Source organism: Panthera leo, chromosome A1 (genome assembly GCF_018350215.1).
Source record: "Panthera leo isolate Ple1 chromosome A1, P.leo_Ple1_pat1.1, whole genome shotgun sequence".
NCBI lineage: Eukaryota > Metazoa > Chordata > Mammalia > Carnivora > Felidae > Panthera > Panthera leo.
Window position 1 is genome coordinate 192879135 of NC_056679.1, and position 24351 is coordinate 192903485.

A 24351-nucleotide genomic window follows, 5' to 3' on the forward strand; every position below is an offset into this window, starting at 1 on the left:
CTATGACTTAGATCCATAGTTTCTTGCTCAGGGATAGGAACATAGTAAGTCCTCAATCAATGCCTATTTTTTTAAGTGTCACTTCTTTAGGGAATTCTTCTCTGACCTCTGATTAGATCAGGCTTCTCAGTTCTAGGCTCTCATGGAATCGTTTGCTAGCACACTTCCCAGTTTTTAATTATATACCCTATGTGTAACTATTTGAATAGTTTCTGTCTTCCCATGGGCTGAACTTCCCAAGAGCAGGGATCGTCTCTGATTTTGTTTATGGTAGTGTCCCTACTTTGTGTGCAACAAACATTTGTTGAAAAATTGAACAGGCATGGCCTTTTGTGCCCAAGGGGTCATGGAGTTTGAGTAGAGTAGCCTCAGGCTTGGTCCAACTGTCTGCCTGCAGTTTCTGAAAGAGCAGAGATTCACAGAGCAAAACTGCTGCACAGAGGGAGTTTCTACTGATGAACTTCCCTTCTGCTTAGGGACAAACTATTTCCCAGGGGGTGGCTCTTCTATTGGAAGGAGGCCCCTCGAAGGCTGATGTATCATCACTTAGGGCACTTGAGTCCTGCCTCTTGCATGGCTGAGCAGGAGGCAAAGAAAAGTTCCCAACTGTCAGGAAGAATAAGCATGCTGGCAGTGGCCACATATCTTCCAGGCAGATGGAGCGACATATGTATATTTACATATATATTTCCTAATCAATAGGTTCCAGCGAAAACATGAAAACTCAAGAACATGATTGGAATTTAAGGAACTCTGAAGGAGTTTGATTCCTTAAAGAAAATTAGCACAGTCATTTTTTTGTTTGTTTTTGTTTTTGTTTTGTTTTGTTTTTAGCTGCAGATGACTTCAGGACAAAATAGTGCTATTGAATGATCAAACATTTCTCCCTAAATATGTAAAATCTTTTCTTCCAAATTAGGTACTTCTAGCATTTCTTCATTAAAAAATGCATTTCTGGGACCAGCCAAAACAGGCTTTGAAATCTAATCATATTTCTGGCCCCTGCCTTCTTCTCTCTCTCTCACCTCACCAGCCACACAGGCTGGCCTATTTCTTCTCTTTCTCTAATAGGCCAACCTTGTTCCCTAGGACCTTTGTCCTTGCTTGTTCCTTTAGCTGGAATGCCTCTTCCACCAACCTTTGAATGTCTGGATCCTCATCAGTTGGGTCCCAGCCCAATGCCTTCTTTGGAGAGGGTTCTCTGACTCTGATTAAAGATACCACTTGCCGGTCACTATCATTGTGGTGTCTCTGGCCCCTGGAGGCGCTTGCAAATAGCAGGTAGTTTCAGTTAACATGTTAATGAATTACTAGATTAAGACAATTATGCCTCAGTAGAATCTTATAACTTGTCTGCCTGCCATTTGAGCCATGTGTATTGGAGACAATATAAGTGATGGCTTGAGGGTTTAGACTAAGATTTACTGCTTCTGATTCTTGATTTGTTGATGCATGTGAATATCTTCAAGGAACATGGCTTGCAACTTTATCCACTACAGAACCACATCTTGTTCCTGTAATTCATGGGAAGGTGACCTTGCCGCACATTACCAGCTGCCTACAGCTTCCATTCTTACCCTCCTTTCTTAGTAATAGAACCCTTTAAGGCAATGTATCCAGTTAAAAAAAATACACATATGCATCTCCCCAGGTTTTCTGACAGTTAGGACAGGTAGCCATGTAGTCCAGATCTGGCAGCTGAGTAACAGGAGTCAGGTGAGGAGGCTTCAGGAAAGCTGTCATCTTGATAAAAAGGTAGACTCACTGCTATGTGTCTTTGCCCTTTGCCCTTCTAACCTTCCCCCTGCCTGCAATATAGACATGTTACTGAAGGTGAAGGAGCTGTCCTGTGTAGCAGGTGTTGTCAGTGTTCCATCCATAACCCCTTGACACTCACCATTCCTATATTCAACAGGATATTAGGTCTTTGCTCAAGTTCTTTGCCTCCTGAAAGCTCCTGTGACTCTACTGAGGGCTTTTGCTGGTTATAGGATCATGCCAGCCTGTGTGTGGCAGGTTGAAAGTGCCAGTTAGTGAACTTGGGAATAGCCCTCAATGACAGGTAGGAGCTGGTGCATACGTATCTGAGCTTCTTGGCTTTCAGGTGGGACCTTTGAGGCATGAACTCCATACACTGGGGGCATACAGAACTCCCTGAAGTCCCCAGTGGGACTTAACACCACTTGCCCAAATCAGTAACCCACTCATTAATGCACCCTGGATTGGCTTTCTTTTCCCTGTCTCACTTCCCTACTCTCCTACCTTCTTGGGATCACCTTCCAAATAAACTACTTGCAGATGAATCCTGGTCTGAGGCCCTCCTGGGAACCCAATCCAAGACATCTTATGACCATGTGGATGAAAGCCACATGCTACGGGTGAAGAGGAATCTAAAACTAGCCTGAGTCCTTAGTGCTGGACTTGAGCCTTGGAATGACTTCGTCTGGACTTGTTATTTGAGAATAATAAACCTCTTATTTGGGTAAGCCACCACAACTGGTTTTCTATGGCATGCAGCCACATGTTAACTGTGACTGAGAGAGAACTGGAGGAATTTTTAGTTGAGTCTAAATGTAACCAGTCATGGCTACTAACAAGGCTGACACTCTGGATGCATGACTATTGGCCCCTTCTATGGCAGGTTACAGCTAGCACAGTGTTTGCTTACATGTTGCTTTATTTAATCCTCATGTTAATTTTGTGAGCTAGGTATCGACAACTCCAATTCTTAAGTCCAGAGAGGCCAAATCACATTGTTACATGGCTAGTGGTGGTATCAGGACTCTGAGTCCAGTGACCTTTTGCCATGGGGAGGCAGGAACTAGGTTTTCATTCTAAGAGTGACAGATCTGTGGTATTTAGGTAGTGAATTGACCTTTACCCGTTCCCTTTGCCTGTCTCCTGAGATCCTGTGCTTTTCTGTCATCACCTTTCACTCCCATGGGACTGTGGGCATTTGCCTGTACCAGAGGTACCCCTCCCACGTGCCAAATCTCACCAGACCTTACATACTAATCATGTTTTCCAAAACGTGCTAAACCCTGTTTAGGTCTTTGCTCAAGCTCTTGTCTTTGTCAGGAATGCTTTATCTCAGAAGTGAACAATTGCTACAGTTGGTCTGGTAACTGCATCTTCATGGTAACTGTGGGCAAGACACCCATCTCAATATGGCCCATAGTATCAAAAACATGTAGATGCATATTAAGTATTTGTAAAATTAAAATGCAGAGCCATGGTAGAATCCAAGTTGAATTCATTTTGACTCCTGTTTAAAATCATTAACATCAAGTTCCATCACACATAAAAATGAAGATCATGATAGAAGATTTCAGACAAATGAAATAACAGTCCGTTGAACATTTAATAAATTATATTCAAGCATGACTTTTTAAAGAAAGGACAAAATTATAATGTAAGTATTTATTAAAATGGTGACCATTCAAACATCATCTGAACCATACGAAATAATATGCACTTTTATGAAATGTTGAGAACATTGAGAAGCTAGGAGTTTATGTATAAACATGAGCATTTTCAAAATTCCCGACTTACATGAGAAAAGACTGTGTTCTCTTACTGGTGACTCAGGAATTATGATATACTTGTGTGAGAAGTGCTGGTGTGTGGAGACAAGGCTAGCACCCATGACCGGCTGTGCTCTGGAAAACAAGCATGCCATGCTCCCATGACACTCTGGGACAAGGGAGACAGAGTCTGATCTAGGGTGAAACTACATGCAGGGAGGACATGGAGAGGACTGCACCAGGGGTTCACTGAGGCTGGAGGACCACACAGAAAGCAGCGTGCTTTGACTTCAAAATGCATGCAAAGTGAGGGAAAGAAGCCAGGAACCTTTTCACCATTCCAGATCAGCAACTCCTAAGGTATTTATATCAAGGTAATTGGTAGTAAATATAAGTGCTCACTGGTTCTGAATCAAGAGTTTAACTATCATAACAGATTCAACTTTGAGGATAGGCTAAAACTCAACGGGGGTATCAACTCAAAAGATGCCTGTCTGGTTTCAGCTGGCAAAGAATCTATAAAAATGTTTACATATCTAGTTTTGGTAAATTTATTTCACAAAGCCATCCTGTTATTTCATAAGGACAATAAGGTAAGTCACAATACAAAATTTATAAATGAGATGAGAGAACTATTTAAATACATTTGCTGAGTAAAGACATTTTCACTAACCATAAAATCCAGTGAAACAAAAGATTAATTACACCACAGTTGTTGTCAGAAGACTTTTAGACTGTAATTTAAGTTCAAAAGGTTAAGGATTTTATAAAAACAGAACATGAAACTATGAATTATATATGAAGAGTATTTGATTAGATACAGAAAATATTAATGTGTCGTTTTCTTCCTCTTGGAAACTAGCTTTAGAAAGTAAGACCAACTCCAATTAAATTCTGACTGCCATAATTCTTTACCACTGGCACCATAATCTGGAATATCCAAAGTGATCCAATTACTTTGGCCACCAAATTAAATCACCACTGTGTTTCTAAAATAATCTAACCAGAACAAACTGGAGTAGCCTATACCTAATTGTTATACAGTATTTGTGTAAACATATCAATTTTTTTCATTATTTGTTATATTTTTCCAAAGTCCTGTTTCCCAGGGCTGTGACCATTAAATACGTCTATGGTTCCAGACACTCATGTCCATTATGAGAACAGGTGGTGGGATAAATCCATTCTGTTTTTAACATGGGTCTAGATGACTGCAAAGTCGCTATACTGGGATGGGGCTGGAGGTACCATCTGAAGATCGGAGGGATGTTCAGGGAACAGACCTCAGACAAGGGACTTTTAGCATTTTTAATTTCTCAAAAGAAACAGCCTGGGAAGGCAAAAAGTGTTCTATAATCTAGAGTACGGTGAGGAGCCCTTGCTCTCACAGCCAAATGTATGAAAACAGCATTCCTTAAAGACATGCAGGTTTACGAGCCAAGGCAAGCTTTGGCTAAATGATTGGTAGCTTTTGTTTGGCTCTGGAGGTTTCCATGGAAACAGCCTGAGAGACAGAAAAGGCAGCATTATCATCTTTATCCGTAATGCCATCTGATAAAACTACACATTGATTCATTCACGCTATCCAGAAGAGATGTATTACTTCCGATAAGCCTGGACAAAGGGAGGTATGAGTTCTATCTGGTTACGCTCTCTATCTCCTCTCTTTCCTCCATACGAAACCTTAAATTAAAATCCTGATAAAACCTCCTCTGAACATTTCCCTCAGGAACCTCTAGTTCAAGGAATGCTTCGATAATCAGAAGCCAAATGAAGACACATGAAGCACCAAATGGAGCTCCACAGCCAAGTTCTTAAAAATCATATGACACCAAGCTTCCTGTAGCTGAGGAAATTATTCTGAAGAGTATTTACAATTCTATTGTATCAGGCCTCAGCCAGGCAAGAAATACGGTCTTAAGTGTTCATTATACACAGCTGAATCAGGTGGCCCCATCCATAATTTTTCTCCCTCTTTATATCTAGATCATTTGTGTGTGTGTATGTATCTATACACTGGTACCTATATCTATGTCTACATATTTAATATACTCACAGATACCACACACCGTTATCTAATCTTGTTTCAGGTTAGTGCTTCTCAGAAAGACCACAAAAGCAGTCCTAGCTCAGAATTCTATATCTGAAGTACACAAAAATAAAAACGTCAACAATATTAAAAAACAAACCAAACAAACAAGGAGGCATGCAGCCTTTAGCACCATATTTACGATCAAGGAGGGCAAGAGTGTTGACAGAAGTCTCAAGAGGAACCCAGCTCTGAGTTTCCCCCTGGAATGGGATCCCAAATACAGAACCCTATTACAGAGTCCAGAACTTTCAAAAATGGAAAGCCTGAGAAATTCTATGAACAGAAATGTCAAAATCCATGATTTACCAGAAATAGAGGATAGGTGATCTGATGTTGTTCCTTATTCTAAAAGCACTGAAGACATTCCTTAAGAACAAATTGCTCACTTTTGGAGATCAGTTGGGAAATCACTGCCAGCTCAATAAACTAAATGCTGCTTCGATAAGTTAAAAAGACATGCTACACTCCCCAAAAGGACCAATGTACTCATGGAAAGTAGTTTATTAATGAGCAGTTAGCTCCCTGATATCTGTGTAATACAGACATGGGTGACACTAAAGAAATTCAACCTAGCACATACAATTGCACACTCCACATGGTGAAATCTGAAAAACACCCAGACCTCTATGCGCCACGGCATCGGTGTGGGAATCTAAATCACAAAATAAAGTCTGAGCTTGGTCCTTTCCATAAAAAGGACTTAAAGACTAGGGAAGGGTTTATTTAGAGATGTGCTGATAATTCTGGTGGTTTAAAGGGGACAGGTAAGAAGTTACAGGGCTACCAATGACTTTAGATATCTAATGCAAATCCCTCGTCTTATTGGTGGGAAAACTGAGGCCTCAAGATAAGTGTCAGCCCTAACCTCTGGATGAGGCATGACCAGAAGAGAAGCCATGGAACTTTTAGTGTGGTACTTTCTCCATTTTGTTTCTCTCTCAGGCTCCTTTAAATCTTAACACGTGTCACTTAATCAAGCTCCAGAAACATGACTAAGAAATAGATATGAAAAACACAGAAAATTTTACAAAGATTTTGGCAATAGTTCACATTCTGATGTGCTTAATATTAACAAGAGGGAAAACCCCAGTCATCTTTTGGTAAAAATGTTACTTCCTGCATGAAACAAGTTCCTCTTGTGAGAGCAGTTTTCGTAGGTACTGGGATAGCTCACAGCTGATGGCTTTCATATGTCCCATCTTTGGAGTAAGAGTTCAATTCGGCAGATCCTGTATCATCAGGTGGGCTGAAATGACTGCTGTCTTGGGAATCTGTATCAATACTTTTGGTTTCTGACTGAAGGTGGACAGAAACCTGAACTGCTATTTCCTGGCCTTGTTCATTCAGAGAACCGTCATCCGAGTCTCCTCCCGGTGAATTACTCCGGCCCATCTCTGGGTTAATGACATAGATGCCACCTTGAGCGTTCAAGGCAGGTCTCTCTTTAATTCTTTCTCCCATGTCATCAGGGTCGTCCACTCGCACGGCCTCGAACATCTCCTCAACGAAGGCCCGACAGTTTAGAATAAGGGGTGGAAGAGGGACGCTTCTTGCCAGCTCTTCGATATAACGGGCAAACTCCATGGTCTTAAATTGTGTGACTTTGGCGAGCTCCAGAGTTTTGGCTGACGTGATGATGGGGATGCGCTTTGCAATCTCAAAGGCCTTCTGCAGCTTCTCGGCCCCTTCAGTTCTGAAGAATTCGTTGATGGCCTTCTCTGTCTTACGAAGATGGCTGCTCATCATGCACAGCCGCGTGACGTTCAAGATGAGGGTGATGGTAAAGGCAATGAGGCAAACAACCATGTAGTAGACACTCATGTCTCCTGAGGTGAAGATAACGCGCAGGGTGACGGAGTAGGAGGCACGAATGGGAGAGGCGGTGAAACACGTGTAGAGCCCTCGGTCATCGAAGGCTACGCTGGTGATATTCAGGAAGTTATCAGAAACCAACCATTTTCCACCTGATAACCCAACAGACACAAAAAAATTACAGCATAAAGAATATTACTGCTAAATATGCCGACCACCTTACCAATACTCCGTCTCTTCATGAGAGTGCCTTAACTCAAGTCTTCTATTAGGTTCTGCTACTTGTATACATCACGTAAGAAAGGGCAGACTTTTATGTCCACAGTAGGAATTTAAACAGCCCGGAACTTAAAAAAGGGAATCAAAGTCTTCCTCCTGACATGAATGGCACATCAATTAGTAAGCACTCTGGATTATGCCCATTTTTATTGTCATCAAAATTTATCTAAATTCTATAGTTACATTTAGGAGCCATCACTACACTAACATAAAAAAAAAAAAAAAGAGAAATATGTAGCTATGAATATATTCATTATTCCACAAGCTGCTGTTCTACGAACTTGGGAGCTATGAGAAGGATATCCTATGAATCCAAAGTATGATGAAGTACATACACTCCATTCATCAACCACTGTACTACGACCACAATGTAAACTCTCCAGCTTACTTGCTGATAATAGCTCAAGATTTATGAACCTTATACTAGACTGACATGCTCTTTAAACTCCTCTCACTAGAGATTCATAAAACTTATTAAAATTTTCCAGGGCTGTTACTGAAAGCATCAATGATAGATGCTGGTGGTTTTCAAAGTAAAGGCAAAACAGGAAAATGAAACTGCCATTCCACTCGGCTGGTCTCCTGCTAACCTAGGCTTTGTTTATGCGTTCAGGCTGTAATGATCACACTGACTGAATAATTCAAATCTCACAAGCGTTTGGTCTGGATCCTAGAGCCAAAGGAAATAACAGTCTAGACAAATGGGTCCATATGTGAAACCCTAAATCATGTTCAAAATACACATTCTGGGCACCACTCTAGAGATCCCGATTCAATAGATCTACATTCTTCAGAAGCTGATTAAAAATGTTCTGTTCTTTCTAACAGTTCAAACTCTTCAATCCCTTGGTGGCCAGTTATTCAGTTTATAGAAAGTTAAAATGTTTAGCGTAGACTTTAAAAGAAAACACCATCTGTCTCTTCTTCCATTTTCCATTCTAATATGAATAAGCAAATATCCTTTATATTCCAAGAGGTGAGAGTAGCTTTCTAGCAAAAAAGACAAAGAAGGGCCTTTTATGAAAGTGTAGCTTGTGAGTATCCCAGAATTTAATCTTTATCCCATTGATTTTCATGGTGATTTCTTTTTGAGGTACTTTAATGCAAGTAGTCTTTAAAAAGATCTTTCCAGTAGAATACCAGTTAAGGAAATAGTGCTCTAAGATGTGTTCACAGGTTTACTAACAGCACAATCAAATAAAAACCTGTCAAAAATGACACCTTGGTCGATTATGCTGTTTGGGCGATTTTTAAGACTGAGAGGCAAAAAATACAAGAGAAGTTCTCCTGTTTTCAAATAAATTAAGGTATAGCATGAAAAAAAGTGAGCTGGAAGGGCTTACAGAGCTCCTCCTCAGTGCCCTTCTAATTCTCAGAGGGACTTTAAGTTTTATGCACAGAGCTATAATCTTTAAAAAAAATATCCTGGATTTTCTCTAAAATATTTAGTAACTCATTTCCAAACAAAATTTTAAAATTTATGACAAAATTACTTAAGCTTGGCCAACCCCCTTCCTGTTGTATGCACATAGGGCTACCACACTGTATTGTGCACAATACAGTCTAGGTCAACGGGGTTGTGCGGTGCGTAGCCTGTACAGCTGTCTACAGCAGCCCTGATGTAGTCTACCTTCAATGAATAAGGAAACCAGCTCAGCAAGAGGAGAGACAATAGCTCCTTGTCATCAAGTGAACACCTTAAAAAAAATTTTTTTTTAATGTTTATTTATTTATGAGAGTGTGCGCATGTGAGCATGAGTGGGGGAGGGGCAGAGAGAGAGAGAGGGAGACGCAGAATCTGAGGCAGGTTCCAAGGTCTGAGCTATCAGCACAGAGCTGGACGTGGGGCTCGAACTCATGAACTATGAGATCATGACCTGAGCCAAGTTGGATGCTCAACCAACTGAGCCACCCACGTGCTCCACATGTGAACACCTTTTAAATTTACAACTATTCTTTCTTCTTCTGGTTAGGCAATTATAATTATTTTGCTTTCTCTGATACCTATCAGAAATACTCCAGGCCTTCCAAAAGTTTTAACTATTCCCTTGGCACCTCATCATTGAGCTTTCTTTGTGGAACATGTCATACAACCAAGAAGACAGAAGTAACAGGAAATGAGTAACCTTGATTAGTTACCTCTGCCTCTGCCATCCAGTTGCTGTCCTTTTGAGTTGTACCAACGGACATCTTCATAGTGGTCGACTGTGAGAAGACACTCAATTGAAACACTAGTTCCCTCTTTGGCTATGATAACATCGTCTCCTGAGTGGGAACCTGCTGAGAGTTCAAAGCTTGGAGGAAATGATGAATTGAAAGAGCTATGATTTGCTCCCAGTGGGGCCATTTGGTTGAAGCCTACATCTTCCAAAACAAAAGCTGCTGGCACAATAACACTCGCCACTAAAGTGAATAAACAACAATGTGGCTTCATGGAAAAATGGGAGAAAATCTTGTTTAGATTTGGAGAACTCAAAAGCTTCTATACTATAACAAGAGCACGGTGGGTAATTTATGGCTTGGTATTGGAGTTTTCCAAAAAAGTGGGAGATTCCGCTGTATTTTGAAATCTTCAAGATTAAAAGATGTGAGTGGAGACCAACCTAAAAGAAAGCCAGATATAAAGTTTAGCCAGCAAAGACTCACAACAGGGTGAAATTCTACGTTCTAGAAAAGAAGAGATGTGAAATTGATTAGAATAATTGGCACTGACATCAGGGAGCAAAACAGAAAGAACACCCGCCTAAAAATCTCAGAGAGACAGTAGAAAAAAGCACTGAATTAGGAAATGGCAGGCAGACCTAGATTCTGGTCCTAGCTTTGCTACTAACAAGCAATAAGACCTTGGCAAGTAGTATTCTCCCTCAGCCGTTTTCTCATCCGTCAAATCAAAGACTAGATGAGACCTCTCTAAAGACTCTTCTAGTTCTGAAAGGCTGTGATTCTATTTCACTCTGACAAATCTTAGGCAACAGGGAGCCAATGAAAGCTAAAATATTTAGCTTAATGATCTTTTATTTCAACCTGCGTCATTACCATCTGTTGTTATATCAATAATGTAAATCAACTGGTACATTATAATCATGAGCCTGGAGCTCAAAATTTGAGCAATCCAAGTACATAAAATATTAGCTTTAAATAATGCAGGGATAGTTAAGGTAGTTTTTTCATTTGTTTTAATATTAGAAAGAAAACCGTACTACTACATACACAGTTATTGACTTCTGAGGCTTTAGGATCTCTCTCTTGAGCAAGAATGTTAGACAAAAGAATTTTCCATTAATAGTTTCTTTGATATCAAGAGACAAAATACAGCATATTTAACAGTTTGTGAGAATACCAAGTTTTAGCTCAAAGTCTGCCAAATAAGCTAAGGGAGGAATTGACATCTTAAATATCTACTTGGTAGAAATGCAAATATAAAGTACAGGGAAAGATTGCCAGACAAACAAAATACCATGAACAAAGAACAAAATATCCCAGTCTAAGAGTTTATGTGATTATGATCATCTTCCTGTTAATCTGGTTCCTCTTTTAAATCAATGACTCTCAAAGAAAAATTTCAACTTCTATTTCTTTAAAAGACAGGATGAAATGCCTAGCTTTATTTCTTACAAAGGCCCAAAATAATTAGTTTTGGAAATGACTCCCCTTTATACTTACACAAAGGCTGCTTGATCACAGAACATAAAAAGCAATGGATCATTGTATTTAGCCATTAAACTCCTCAAAGTCTGAATCATAGTAAGTTGTAAATGTCATTTAATTTTCATTAGCCCTTGAAAGGTTGGCTGAGTAATAATAATAATTTTCTAAATCTTGCTATATCTTTAACATTTAAGAACGGACTATTTAGAGTAAAATGAAGGACTTCAGACTTTGCTATACATAGATTGAACACATGTGTTTACTTCTATTTCCTTCCCAAACCCAAGTAAAATGACACTAAAGGAAAAACCTTGGGCATTGGAGGGGATTTTGGAAATTATGTGATCTAATCCATTCATGTCAGTGACGTGCTCCTTTAGGCTATCCTATATGTTAGCAGGAGAATCCTGGTCTCTAGTGGGACAGAGTGGTGAGTAGAAACAATGGATTTCACATTTATTGAGTGACTGTCATAAGCCAGGCACTGTGCTGGGCCCTGACGTGTGAGCTCCCAAGCTCTTTTTCAGTACAATACATACAACAACGAGTGGACATGATTTTTGTCCTTTATTCTAGATGATGGGTTCTCAATGGTGATAGGAAACGACTGTGCTGAAAAAGTGCTCCAGTCTTCCCTAGGACTGTCATCAAGAGTTCCTGTGGCTGCATCCAAGTCAGCATTTTCCCAATTTCATTCCTTTCTTCTACTGGCCATTTCCAAAATGGTTTTTTTTTTTTCAACATCAGTATACAAAATTATTATTATTATTTATGCTTTTTCTTTAAGTCAACTCATTATCTTGCTTTCATACATTTTTTTAATTATTTTTTAAATTTTTTATTTAAATTCTAGTTACTATATGGTATAATAATGGCTTCAGGAGTAGAACCCAGTGATTCAGCACTAACATATAACACCCAGTGCTCATCCCAACAAGTGCCCTCCTTAATGCCCATCACACATTTAGCCCATCCCCCCACCCAACACCCCTCCAGCAACCCTGTTTGTTCTCTGTATTTAAGAGTCTCTTATGGTTTGCTTCCCTCTGTTTTTATCTTATTTTTCCTTCCCTTCTCCTATGCTCATCTGTTTTGTTTCTTAAATCCTGCATATGATTAAATCATTTATTTTAAAAGGAGAGTCTATATCACATCTGTAAATAAAAGTAACTGTACACATAAACGTGATGAAAACAAAGCAGTGTTATTAACTGCTGTCTGCTAAAGGCTCTGAGCCAGAGGCCTCCTTTGTCAGGAAAAACAAAACAAAACAAATAAAACACCCACAACTCCACTTCATTCTAATACTACCTCATTTCTTATCCAGCCATCCTCCTCCTCTTTCCCACTGGTTCCACCACTGAGTTCAGAACCACCATTTTAGACTAGAAGTATACATTTTCATCTATTCTCTGGCATCCATGGAGCACTTTCTATGTATTACAGACACCCCCTCTGACTTCATGGAGCTCAGTCTGGCAGGGGACATAGACACTAATTACATACAAAATATGGTAAATGCTGCCCAAGAGAAAGTACAGGATGCTACAGAAGTACCCAATGTGGGGAGCTAACCTTGTCACGGAAAGACTTCTTGAGAAAGTGAGGTGTGCAACAGTACGTGAAGGATAAATAGGGATGGTGAATGGAAGAGAAGTGTCCTAGTAAAGGGACAGGGAAAAAGCAGAGGGATCACTGGTTAGGAAGTGTTCAGGAGAAAGAGCTACAGGTGGTGTAATGAGAAAGGGTGGACAGTGCGCTGGGTCAGCTTCCTGATTCGGGAAGCAGTCTGGGCCAACAGCAAAACTGGAGGTGGACTTTGGGAACTGGAATAGGAGCCTGAAGTGAGTGAAGAAGACCAGTGTCCAAGATGAAGGGATCAAATAGCCTGGAAGCTCAAGAGTGGGGTAGATCACCTGTAGGAAAGGTCATGTCCGCCCAGGATCAAGGCAGCTAGAGTAGAAGACACTGGAACCAGAAGAAAATGGATTTCCTCTCCCTACTGAGATGCAGCAGCTTTGGAAGAATAAATAGCCTCTATATGGAGGGCTGTGGGGCAAGCGGTGTCCTGGCAGTGTTATTGCTGTGTGGAATCCCTTCATGCAGCTTCCCTGGGTCTCCTCTCCATTCCACATGAATCCAGAGTATGCCTGGACGCAGGGTGGCTTTCCCCCAAGCCCCTGTAGCTCTCACCATTACACTACTCACCGGCTTTGGTATGTGCTGCTTGTATTGCTAGGGAGTCCACCCCATCTCACCTATGAGTCAGTTTCTTAAGCAAAGGGACTATATTTTTATTGCTATACTTCAAAACTAGCACATGTTCAATAAATATTTACTCATGGAGATTAGTTTAAATTTGATAGTGCCCGATGTATCTTTGTAAATTGAACAATGTTATGCAACAGGGATAATTATTCAAACTGACGTGCATTTACTAGCACTTATTATATTCTGAGACGGCCGATACTAACAATGTCCAGAGAACTTGAGAGGCATAGTGCCTAAAGGCAGTCCTTAAGTCAACCCCAACTCCCAAAGTCTTCATCGCCATCTTGTCCTAGGAGATAATAGTAGGGATAAAAGATTATAAGCCCACAGTATCTAAGCCAGGTTGACTACTAATATCCACAGAGCTTGTTAAAAATATAGATTCCTGGGTCCCGCCCCAGACCTAGTAAGAACCTCTGGACTTGGAACTTGGAATTTATGGTGTCTAATTAGCTCCCTGGATGATCTTGAGGCAGAGGATCCATGGACTGGCATCCCAGAGAGCTAGGACTACACTTCCTTATTTCCTCTACAATAGCATTGCCTAATGGTGCTGCAGGCTGTTTGAACACTTCCAATAAGAGAGAACTATTACTCACTTTCTATTCTGGACTTAGGTTACCCTGGATCAACATAATTGCAGGCTTCTGAGAAAGGCAGGATAACAGAGAGAAGTTCAGAGAACAGTCTCTAGAGCCAGATTTCCTGGATTTGAATCCTGATGGACTCTAACCAGCCCTGCAACTTTTGTAAATGACCTAATCTCTCTGTGCCTCAGTGCCCTCATCTTTAAAATAGGGAAAATAATAGTACCTGTTCTTATTGGACTATTGTGAGGCTTGAAGAAAATAGTATATATATAAAGCAGAGTCTGGTAGTAGTAATTACTAAATAACCTCTAGTTAACTTTTTTTTTTAGTTTATTTATTTATTTTGAGAGTCAGACAGTGTGCAAGTGGGCAGGGCAGAGAAAGAGGAAGAATCCTAAACAGGCTCCATGCTGTCAGCACAGAGCCCCATGCTGGGCTTGAACTCAGGAAACTGCGAGATCAGGACCTGAGCCGAAATCAAGAGTCAGACGCTTAACCATCTGGAGCTACCCAGGCGCCCCTCTAGTTATTATTACCGATTGTCCTTTCAGATACTGTGCTAAAATCTACAGCTGATGGTAAAATCATTATTTAAGATAAATGAAACACTTCTACTCAGAATACTATGCAACCATTTAAAAATCTTGGAGAGGTGGGGCGCCTGGGTGGCTCAGCCTGTTGAGTGTCCCTCTGTTTTCTGCTCAGGTCATGATCCTGCAGTTCGTGAGTTTGAGCCCCACATGGGGCTCGCTGCTGTCAGCCTGTCAGCGCAGAGCCCGCTTTGGACCCTCTGTCCTCCTCTCTGCCCCTCCCCCACTTACACTCTCCCAAAAATAAATAAATATTAGAAAAAAATAAAAAAAAATAAAAATGTTGGAGAGGGGAAACATTATTATGTAATTTCAATCTGTAACTTTAAATTTCACATTTTTCTTCTGCTCATGGCAAATACTATTCTGCAATAATATGGCTCAAACAGGCACTGTAAACTGAACTTGGAGTCCAGCCATGATACATTACATTGTTTTTATGCACTCTGAGTTTGTGGCCAAGAATCTTGGTTGTGATGTGCCTAGCTTACCCTTCCCTTTTGTGAGACCTGCCTCTATGTTCTGGGGCCCTGGAGGAAGTCAACCCTTCTGCTGACTAACTAACGAGAAGCTTTGATCTTGGAATTTAGAATTGAGACACAGTGGCCGGGTTAGGGCCAATGTGAGGAAGAGAAGGGGTTGAGGCAGTCCAGTTTGGGCCACATACAAAGAAAAGCAGAGAGACAGGACAACAGGGATGGAGAAAGAGAGAGATGGGGGAGTGGGGGTGGGGGGTAGTGGAGGGGAAGGAGAGCAGAGGGGAAGAGAAAGAGACTGACTGAAGTGCTGCTCTGGCTCCTGACAAAATTCTGCTTCCTTCCTCCAATGTGACTTTTTTTTTTTTTTTAAAGAAATAAACATCTTTATTCAGTTTCTTTCAAAATTAAATCCACAAAAATTAAGACTGAGTATAAAAACAAGAAAGGAAATGGAGAAATGGTTAAGTAGCAGAAAAAAGATTAAATTCAGCAAAAGTGATTAAAGTGTGGCTTGTGGCTACCTGGCAATCCTCATTGTGGATTTCCACCTCCTCTCCTCTTTGTACACCTGAGTGCAGTGCGCCAGCTGCCCATGTGGCCAAGATTTATGGTTCTGTTCTGTACAGACACAACCATTTGCCTTTACTAGAAGTTTCAAGAAACCTACAAGACAGGGTTTAGAAAAACACCATGAACACCCTTAAACTGCCCTTAGGTCAAAGTCTAAGGTGGCAGAAGTAGCCTGGTACGCTGATTTTGTGCCAGGAGAGCAATATGTCTGGTCAATAAAGGCAGACTCAGCCCAGGCATTTCGTGCTCCTGCCATGGACATCCGAACACAAAGTACTTCTAGTCTGAGCTACTAAAAGACACAACCCATTTGCAAATAAGATGCTGTTGAGCAGCTGGGAGAGAAAAAAGTGGCAAAGGTATGGATGGGTCCAAGACTGTGACAGAAGCAGAAAAAAGAGTAAAGGAACAAATCACCCTTAGGATCAGAATAACTCTTCATATTAAATTTCCTTTTACTTGTGTCAGAATCAGTCTGCTACTTACAACAAAAATTACATTGACTATGACCATGCTACTCATTCTGGTGCATTTTCAAACAGCTAAATCACAGGCCCATCATGTGCAAGGTGAAATACTGGGTCCTGCAAGGGATGTCCAGGAATTTACGAACTAGTTTTGGGACTTCCCATAATAATATCATACTTGATACTTCATTTTTTTTTTAATTAAAAAAATTTTTTTAATGTTTATTGGGGGGGGAGGGGCAGAGAGACAGGGAGACACAGAATCTGAAGCAAGTTCCAGGCCCTGAGCTGTCAGCACAGAGGCCGACGTGGGGCTCAAACTCATGAACCTATGAGACCATGACCTGAGCTTAAGTCGGAGACTTAACTGACTGAGCCACCCAGGTGCCCATGTCTACTATTTCTTAATGCTGCAGCTGACATTTGGAGGCTAAGAGGAAAGAGTTCAAAAAGGAAAATCAAAGTGCCACCTTCTTACAGTTAAAAAGGCCTATGCTATGCTTGTGGGTGAAGTCACTTGGTAGAATGTTTTATTACCTTCCTTCAGCATTAGTAAGAATAATAGAAAAGTGATACTCAAATTTAATCTAACTCCTTTTTCATCTTTTAGATACAGTAAAATATCAGCTTTTCTAGGATCATGAATAATCAGAAATTTAGATGATTTTACCTGACAGAACCATTCTCAATATGGCTATATCATAAGAAAGAAAGAAAAGAAAAGAAAGCGTTTAAGCTGTCATGACTAACAGAGTGCCTTGTTGCTGTTTCTGACAGCTTCTGAGAGAAGAAATATTTCCATCCTGCTCCAATTCTCAACAGGAGTAAATAAGGAAGTAATGTGGCTGATTTCCGTTCTCGTGGCTCAATATTAAGTTGGCTGAAGAAACTGCTATTTGTACAAATAGTTCTGAGATAACACAAAGCAGGGAAACACTGATGCCCAGATGGTATTGATTTTAAGTATACGGAGATATTAATGCTTTATTCTCCATAATTAAATGTGCTCTAGCTTGTATTTACAGCTCATCCACTCTTCTCTGCCTGCACTGTTACACTTGAAAAATGGAGAAGTTCCCCATGCCTGGCACGCAACAGTCAAAGTGGCATTCCAAATTGGCAAGGGGGAGAAAAAGCAAATGAAGAATAGATTTTTAGCACTCTTCCATCCTTTGCAAAAAACAAACATAAAAAACAGAGATCTGAAACATAGAAAGGTTAGTAATATTCAAACAGAAATCACCATTGTGAGGGTCATTTTCTGAGAAGTTCCTAATTCAAATGGCCCTTATGCTCCCAAGGATATCTTAGTGCCATCACACACCTCATAGCTAGCTAGCATTTGGGCACTCAGCTCAAACTTCAGCGTATTTTCTGGCCCACTGAAAAACACCTTCCTCTGTACTTATTGGAGCTTTGCTTTAAACCCACAATTATTTTCTGTAACTGTGACTTACATCCTTCTGCCATAAGCATTTGTTGAGCTACTGGATGCAAATAACAAAGATCAATGTCAGGGGCCTAGATTTACGATCTCCTTACCCAATTTTTTTTTTTTCTATGGTCCAAAAAATGAAAGTCCATATAACTAAAATAGAACTTCTCATTCTCGCCCTTAGATCGACTTGTGCAGCGTATACGTATTTTAGATGATAGCCACACGATATAATCCTTTCAATTTTGCAAGATCAAAGTTATAAGATCATCATGGCTCCTTGGTAAGAAGCATGGACTGACCTACCTGATCTTATCCCTGGATGAAGCCATGGCTTGAGAGGCCTCAGTTTTCATATCTACAAGGTTATTTTAAGAGTAATGACCTCGTACAGTAGTTGTGAACGAATGTGGGTATATTATAAATACATGCCACTGATATTACTGTTCCACTTCCTAGGCGTTTTTCAATTAAATCATACGGTGTCCCACCCAAGGTCACAGTCCTTTTACCTTACCTGGGTACCACACTATTCTTTTAATTTCTAAATGGGTCTCATTAACTCCAACCCTACCCCAAACCCTGCTCCTCTCAGAACTGGTCCTGAACACACATCCAAGAAAGTCAAGATGATTTAAAAATCTATTGATTTTCCACTGCCCAAGAGATAAACTTCAAATGTTGGTCAGGCATCCGTAATTCTCCAGGAAGTTTCAGGAGGCAGAACAGAAGTTGCTGGATGGAGCCCAATAGTGCCTGTGTGCAGAATAGTTCTTTGCTGAAGGAAAGAATGGATCTAGAAGTCTGTTTTTTAGTTACACCTCTGTCACCAATCAGCTATGATCTATAGTGGTCTGTTTCCTCATCTAGAGGCTGATTATCACTATCATTCCCTTCTTTGCTTAAATCCTATAATCTTCCCAGCTTCTTGTCATGGCTCAAAGCCTTAACTATACTTGTTTTACTCTCCAATGTCTCCAAATAACCTTTTATTTTAAAGGTCTGGTTCTATATTGTTAAAGATTCCTACGTATTTTTTCTTTTTGATACTGTTGTAAATAAAATTGTTTTCTTAATGTAAAAAAAAAAAGTTCTGGTTCTAATTGTCCCCTTTGCTTAAAATTTCCTGCCCCTCCCCAACAATATCTTCCTGCGGAAATTCCACCCTCTACAGTATCCGACTCCAATTTCACCTTATTCAAGAAGCCCTCTCACTTAAATTGTCACCATTACCCTCTTAATTTTGGATGAATTCTTTTGCTCTGTAAGTCACCTACACACTGAGAGTATTCAATTGTAAGACTTACCAGTTTCCTTCTTCTATCAGATATGTATCTATCCAAAAGACTGTAAGCTTAAAGATGAGAGTCTAAAAACTTTCTCAGCCTTTGACATAGCATGGGATTCAACATTTTGAATTCCAATGCCTGATCAACTTGGCGGTCAGGAAGGTACTTGCTACAAATTTCTTACTGACTTTCCAGAGTCCCAGACTTACGTTAAGTGACTTACTGAGTCACTTTTCCATACGTACACCCCCAATTCCTCGCAATTGCTATTGCCACAGAAAATCAGAGGAAACTACCTATTTTACACTTCTTTGGTTTTGTTTTTTTGTTTGTTTTTTGGTCTCAGACTCTGGGAAGCATTAATGGAGATTTTTGAAGATATGGAAATACAGCTTTTAAAATCTTAGTGGGGGAAACACTCTAGAGTGGATTTAGTCTTTAACTGGTTTTCCCAAACTGCGATTTTTGAGAACTTACATCAACTTAATCTGTGGTGCTTGTTAAAGATAAAGATTTGTTGGTCCCACTCAGATTTACTGATTTGGCATCTCTAAGGGCAAGGCCTGAGCATCTGCTTTTTAATGTGCATGTAGTTTTAATGACTTACAAATCAAGCCCATATTTCCTTTGATTGTCCTAACAATATTGCAATCCAGTGATTCTCAAAGTGTGGTACAAGGGCCTCTGGGGTACCTAAAACTTCTCCAAAATGATTTTCCTAATAATACTAGGATCTTATTTCCCTTTACATTCTCATTCGCATCCAATATGGTGCAATTGTCCAGAGGCTACATGATGAGTGCTATGACAAAAGAATGAACGCAGAAGGAGATGTGAGAATCTAGCTATCTTCTATGAAGATATTAAAAAGAGCTGTAAAAATGTAAAGCAATGGCATTCTTAATGATTTTTTTGTTTTGGAAAATATTGTTCATAGAAATACTATTTATTTTAACACATAACACATTTTTTTAAATATACTTTTGCAAGTTGTCTTGATATCTAAAATGGTGAATATTGATAGATACAATACACACACAAACTCCTTGTTCTTAGTAAGTTTTAAAAGTGTAAAGGGATCCTGAGACCAGAAAGTTTGAAAGCTGCTGCTAAAATTATCAGTGGCAGCATTTAAAATTTTTTTTAAATGTTTGTTCATTTTTTGAGAGAGAGAGAGAGTGCATGCGTGAGGAAAGGGCAGAGAGAGAGACAGAGAGAGACAGAGAGAGACAGAGAGAGACAGAGAGACAGAAAGACAGAGAACCCCAATCAGCTCCAGGCTCTGAGCACAGAGTTCGACGTGGGGCTTGAACCCACAGACTGTGAGATCATGACCTGAGCCGAAGTTGGCTGCTTAACCAACTGAGCCACCCAGGCGGCCCCCACCACTTTTTTTTTTAGCAGCAACATTTTAAGTGTAAGATTAAAGACATGGTTAAGTGACTTACCAATTCACTTTTGTACTTAAACCCCAAATTCCATGCAATTTCTATTGCCACAGAAAATCAGGGGAAACTACCTATTTTATACTTCTATGGGTTTTTTGTTTGTTTTTTTGGAATAGGCATTTTTAACAAGCTACCAGGTGATAGCAATGCCCTTAAGTTTAAAGAACTACCATCAAAAGCAAAGGAATATGAATGGTTTCAGGAAATGACAATTATTATATATGGACATTGAGATGTTAATTCTGAAGGCAACAAGATGGAAGCTGGAAGACGGGTTGTTAAAAAGACCACATCCCTTCACCTTTCTGGGACTTAATTTTTCTCATCTATACAATGAAGGTGTCTATAATGCTCTTCTGGCTTTTAGTCCGAGTTTCATGCATCCTCCCTGCTCAAAGACAACGGAAGAGATGTATCTTTCTGATGGTCAGTTATAATCTTAAAGTCATAAATCAGAGCATATCACTCTTCTGCATAGAAACCTTCAATTGTTTCCAAATGTTCTCCAAATAAAAGTCAAACTCCTTGTACTGGCTCATAGACACTACAAGATTTGGCTCATTCAAGTCTCTGGCCTCATTTTCCTTCCTCTTTTTGGGCCCGTAACAGTAGCCTTTTTTCTTTTCCTTGACCTTGCTAAGTTTGTTACCACTATAAGGCCTTTGCACTTGCTATTCCTTCTGCCTCAAATGCTCTCGAGATCTTCATAAGGATTACTCCCTTTGTTCCATCACATTATGCTGTTTAATTTTCTTTAAAGTACTCACAACCATCTTTTTATTTACTATTTTAGATATGAGTGTTGCTTGTTGACTTGTTTAAGGTCGGCCTCGCTCCAGAATGTCAACTACTAGGGCGCAGGGCCATAGTCGGCTTGAAATCCAGTGTGTTCCAGGCCCCCAGGGTGGTACCTGGCAGGTAGCTTATGCTCAGTAAACGTACGAGGGCTGAACTCCCGCAGCTCAGGCCTGGCGTTCAAAAGGACGGCGGACATCCTAGCTCCCTTCACGTCGGACCCCACCGGCTCAAACCCATGCCTCAGCACCTCCAGTACCTCCGTCGCACGACCCCGCCCGAGCCTTCACTTACCAGACTGGCACTCAGCTTGTTCCTGCCCGAGCGGTGGCTTGACCCGGAAGTGCTCTCGAGCAGGCGGGACCAACTCCGCGCCGAGAGAGTACTTCCGGGGCAGCAGGAGCAGCTTTTCGGCAGCAGTGGTCCGGGTGAGGGTGGCTGGGGAGTGGGTGTGGGGTTTCTAGGGAGGAGGCAGGCGGCGTGCGGGGGTTGGGGGTTCGGGGCCGGGCGGTCTAGGTGGCTGGGTAGGGGCAGGAGGTGGCTTGGGGCTGGGCGGCCGACCCCCCCACGGCTGGACGCGGAGCCTATGAAGCGCTTTGGTAGTTGAAGCGCTACGTTTGGGTGCGGAACTCTTCGTCGTTTTCAGCGTCGGAGAAGTTGGGAGTGTTTGTTGATCCCAGAGCTCCGGTTTGGGATCTGGTCTTGTGTGTGCGAACAAGTGAGGACGTCTGCTGTCCGTCTAGAGAAAGCTGTGTTAATGACAGTAATGACACAACCACCGCCTCCGTCCTAATAGCAACTGTTACCTATGTGCCAGTCTCTGTTCTGAGAGCCCTTCGCGTACCCCGTGTGGAGGAACCTTTGTAGGAACCCTGCCAGGCAGGTGTTGTAGCCTGTGTTACTGTTGAGGAAACGGAGACGCAGCTAGCAAGGTGAACTGACTTTGTCGCAGTTACCGCCCCCCCCCCCCCAAAGTTGGAAGAAAGTCTAATTCCGGAGCCCGTACTTGTAGCTGCTAAGCTAAACCCTTTCCATTTTGGTAACTGTGCGGCTGGAAGTTTCCAGGGAAAATGGGGGGAGGTATATATCTATATATGTGTACATGTAAATGTGTACATTTATATTTTTAAGAAATATGACTCAGCCATTTAATTTTACTTGCAATGTTTCAGCTCTTGGAGTCTTTTCACTCCACTTTTGAAAATAACACATTATAGGATGTTTGGAAAACTTACAAAAACATTAAATAGTGCAGTGCCATATACCTGAAATGTATTCCCCCCTCCCTTTCCTGTTAGAGTATGAATCCATTAAGAACAGGGATAGCACAGCTATTCTAATAATGAAAGCGATGGTAATGATAATGTGAACAGCCAGCGCCTTTCCACCTAGCCAAATGTCTAGCACATTCTAGGTGCTCATTAAGTCGTTGTGGCACAAGTGAAATAATAGAGATAACCAGTATTTAATGTTTTGAACTATGTCTTTCCAGTCTTTTATAAAATCATATAAATTACTTATGTAATATGTTTGTTATATATACTGTATAGTAGTTGCCCCTTATCTGCAGGTGCCCTGTTCCAGGATGTGAGATAATAAAATGCCTGTGTGGTGAGGTGAGGTGAGGTGAGGTGAAGGATGCAGGCACAGTGATGTAGCTAGCATTAGGCTACTGTTGACCTCCTGACAAATCAGAAGGAGGAGCATTTGCTTCCAGACAGTGGTTGACCGCAGGTAACTGAAACCTCAGATAAGGGGGACGACTGTATATGGTATACTATTTAAAAAACATATATTGTTATATGTTGTACCTTGGAAAAAGCATAAGGAAAGTGAAATGAATAGTGTAAAAAAGGTACATATTTCGGTACACAAAGCATTGAATTTTATGCAGCAACTGTGGAATCTTTCCTGTTAGGCTCTTGGAGTAAATGGGGTAGAAACTGTTTTCTAAATTAATTCTCAGTCTCCAAAGCTTGGTACATAGTAGGTACTCAAAAAATGTTTGCAAGTGAACGAATGGATATTTCAGAGTGGGCTTGTATGTGTGTGGGTAGTTGCATCTAGATTTTTTTTTTTCTATGTGTTTTGGGAATGTGTAATGTATGTATATCATATACCCATATGATCTAGGCTCCATGGTGTTGTACAAATCTACCTTTCTAGCCTTATGCCTTTCCATCATTCTCCATGCTATATTAACTACTGTTTTTTGTCCATGTTCCATGTCCATTCTGTTCACACTTCTTCCTGTGTGTTGTTTCCACACCCTTGAATTTTCTCATTGACACCTTCACCTGTCACAATCCCAAGTGCTCTTTAAGGGAAGCGCTGCAAGCTCAGACGCCTACAGGGTCTAATCAGGTAACAAATGAGTCAAGTAGATTTAGGTGGAGATCGGAGGGAGCTAGATAACATTTTGACTAAAAGGCTCAGCAACTCTTTGGCTTGAGCTAATTATTACCATGTCAAAAGTGGGCCCAGTGCTACCAGATATGTCAACTTTAAGGGAAGTTGAAAATCTATATTCATATATATATAATATCTGATTTTTAAGTGTTAGCAATTAGTGCAAATGTTTAAACACTGTGCAGGCCAAACAAAAACATTTATAGGCTGGGTTTAGCAGTCATTCCAGTTTGTGACCACTATTCTATGCTTATTTCAGATACTTTGTACATGAATCATATTGTCTGATTCCAGCAGACTTTTTTTCCTCTGTTCTTTTAGTATTTTATGTGTATCTCCATTATAGTGCTGTTTCCAAGCTGCCTTAGTTCTTAGTATGTGCGTCTTTTCTAGCACATTAGAAATGTTTTGATGGCTTGGATTGGGTCTAATTCTCTATTAGTAAATACTGGTATAAAATAAATACTTACATATACCTAAGGCTTTGGTATGTGTATAAGTATGTACTTGTGAGATACATTGATTTCTCCTCTGGGAATATTTGGCTATCTTGGAAACCAACATCTGCTTTTTGTAAAAATACCAGTAGCATCTTGCCTTTAATTGCCAAAGAGATGTACTTATGAAAGGGACTGAATTGGTTAACATTGTTA

At 40.6% G+C, this 24351-nt stretch overlaps 2 protein-coding genes across 6 annotated transcripts in view; one reads left to right on the top strand and one right to left on the bottom strand.

Annotated features, from left to right (window-relative positions):
- Nucleotides 1–3405: 3405 nt before the first annotated feature.
- MFAP3 (microfibril associated protein 3) lies at nt 3406–21636 on the bottom strand. Of its 3 annotated transcripts, none has more exons than XM_042948588.1 (3): nt 21584–21636; nt 9847–10310; nt 3406–7580 (listed from the first exon to the last, which is right to left on the bottom strand). In XM_042948588.1, the coding sequence occupies exons 2-3, from the start codon at nt 10139–10141 to the stop codon at nt 6787–6789; spliced, it is 1089 nt and encodes a 362-aa protein (XP_042804522.1). In that variant the 5' UTR covers nt 10142–10310; nt 21584–21636; the 3' UTR covers nt 3406–6786. The 3 variants fall into 3 exon arrangements, with proteins under 3 accessions (XP_042804522.1, XP_042804530.1, XP_042804526.1); XM_042948596.1 differs by lacking the exon at nt 21584–21636 and adding an exon at nt 15807–16460; XM_042948592.1 differs by lacking the exon at nt 21584–21636 and adding an exon at nt 13830–14439.
- A 29-nt stretch (nt 21637–21665) lies between these two features.
- FAM114A2 (family with sequence similarity 114 member A2) overlaps nt 21666–24351 on the top strand; it is a 32470-nt gene continuing 29784 nt past the window's right edge. The window contains exon 1 of one of the 3 annotated variants that reach the window (XM_042948605.1): nt 21666–21717. The gene's annotated coding sequence lies outside the window, so the exon portion shown is untranslated. Of the gene's footprint in view, nt 21718–21847; nt 22222–22928; nt 23024–24351 lie in introns of those variants that run through there. The other 2 variants (XM_042948608.1, XM_042948611.1) reach the window with 2 other exon arrangements.

Bases quoted from the DNA above. Each gene is read 5' to 3' on its own strand.
- MFAP3 (XM_042948588.1), bottom strand. From the start codon at position 10,141: ATGAAGCCACATTGTTGTTTATTCACTTTAGTGGCGAGTGTTATTGTG. The intron at 7,581-9,846 runs GTAACTAATCAA...TTGGGTTATCAG, and splicing joins ACTGGATGGCAGAGGCAGAG to GTGGAAAATGGTTGGTTTCT.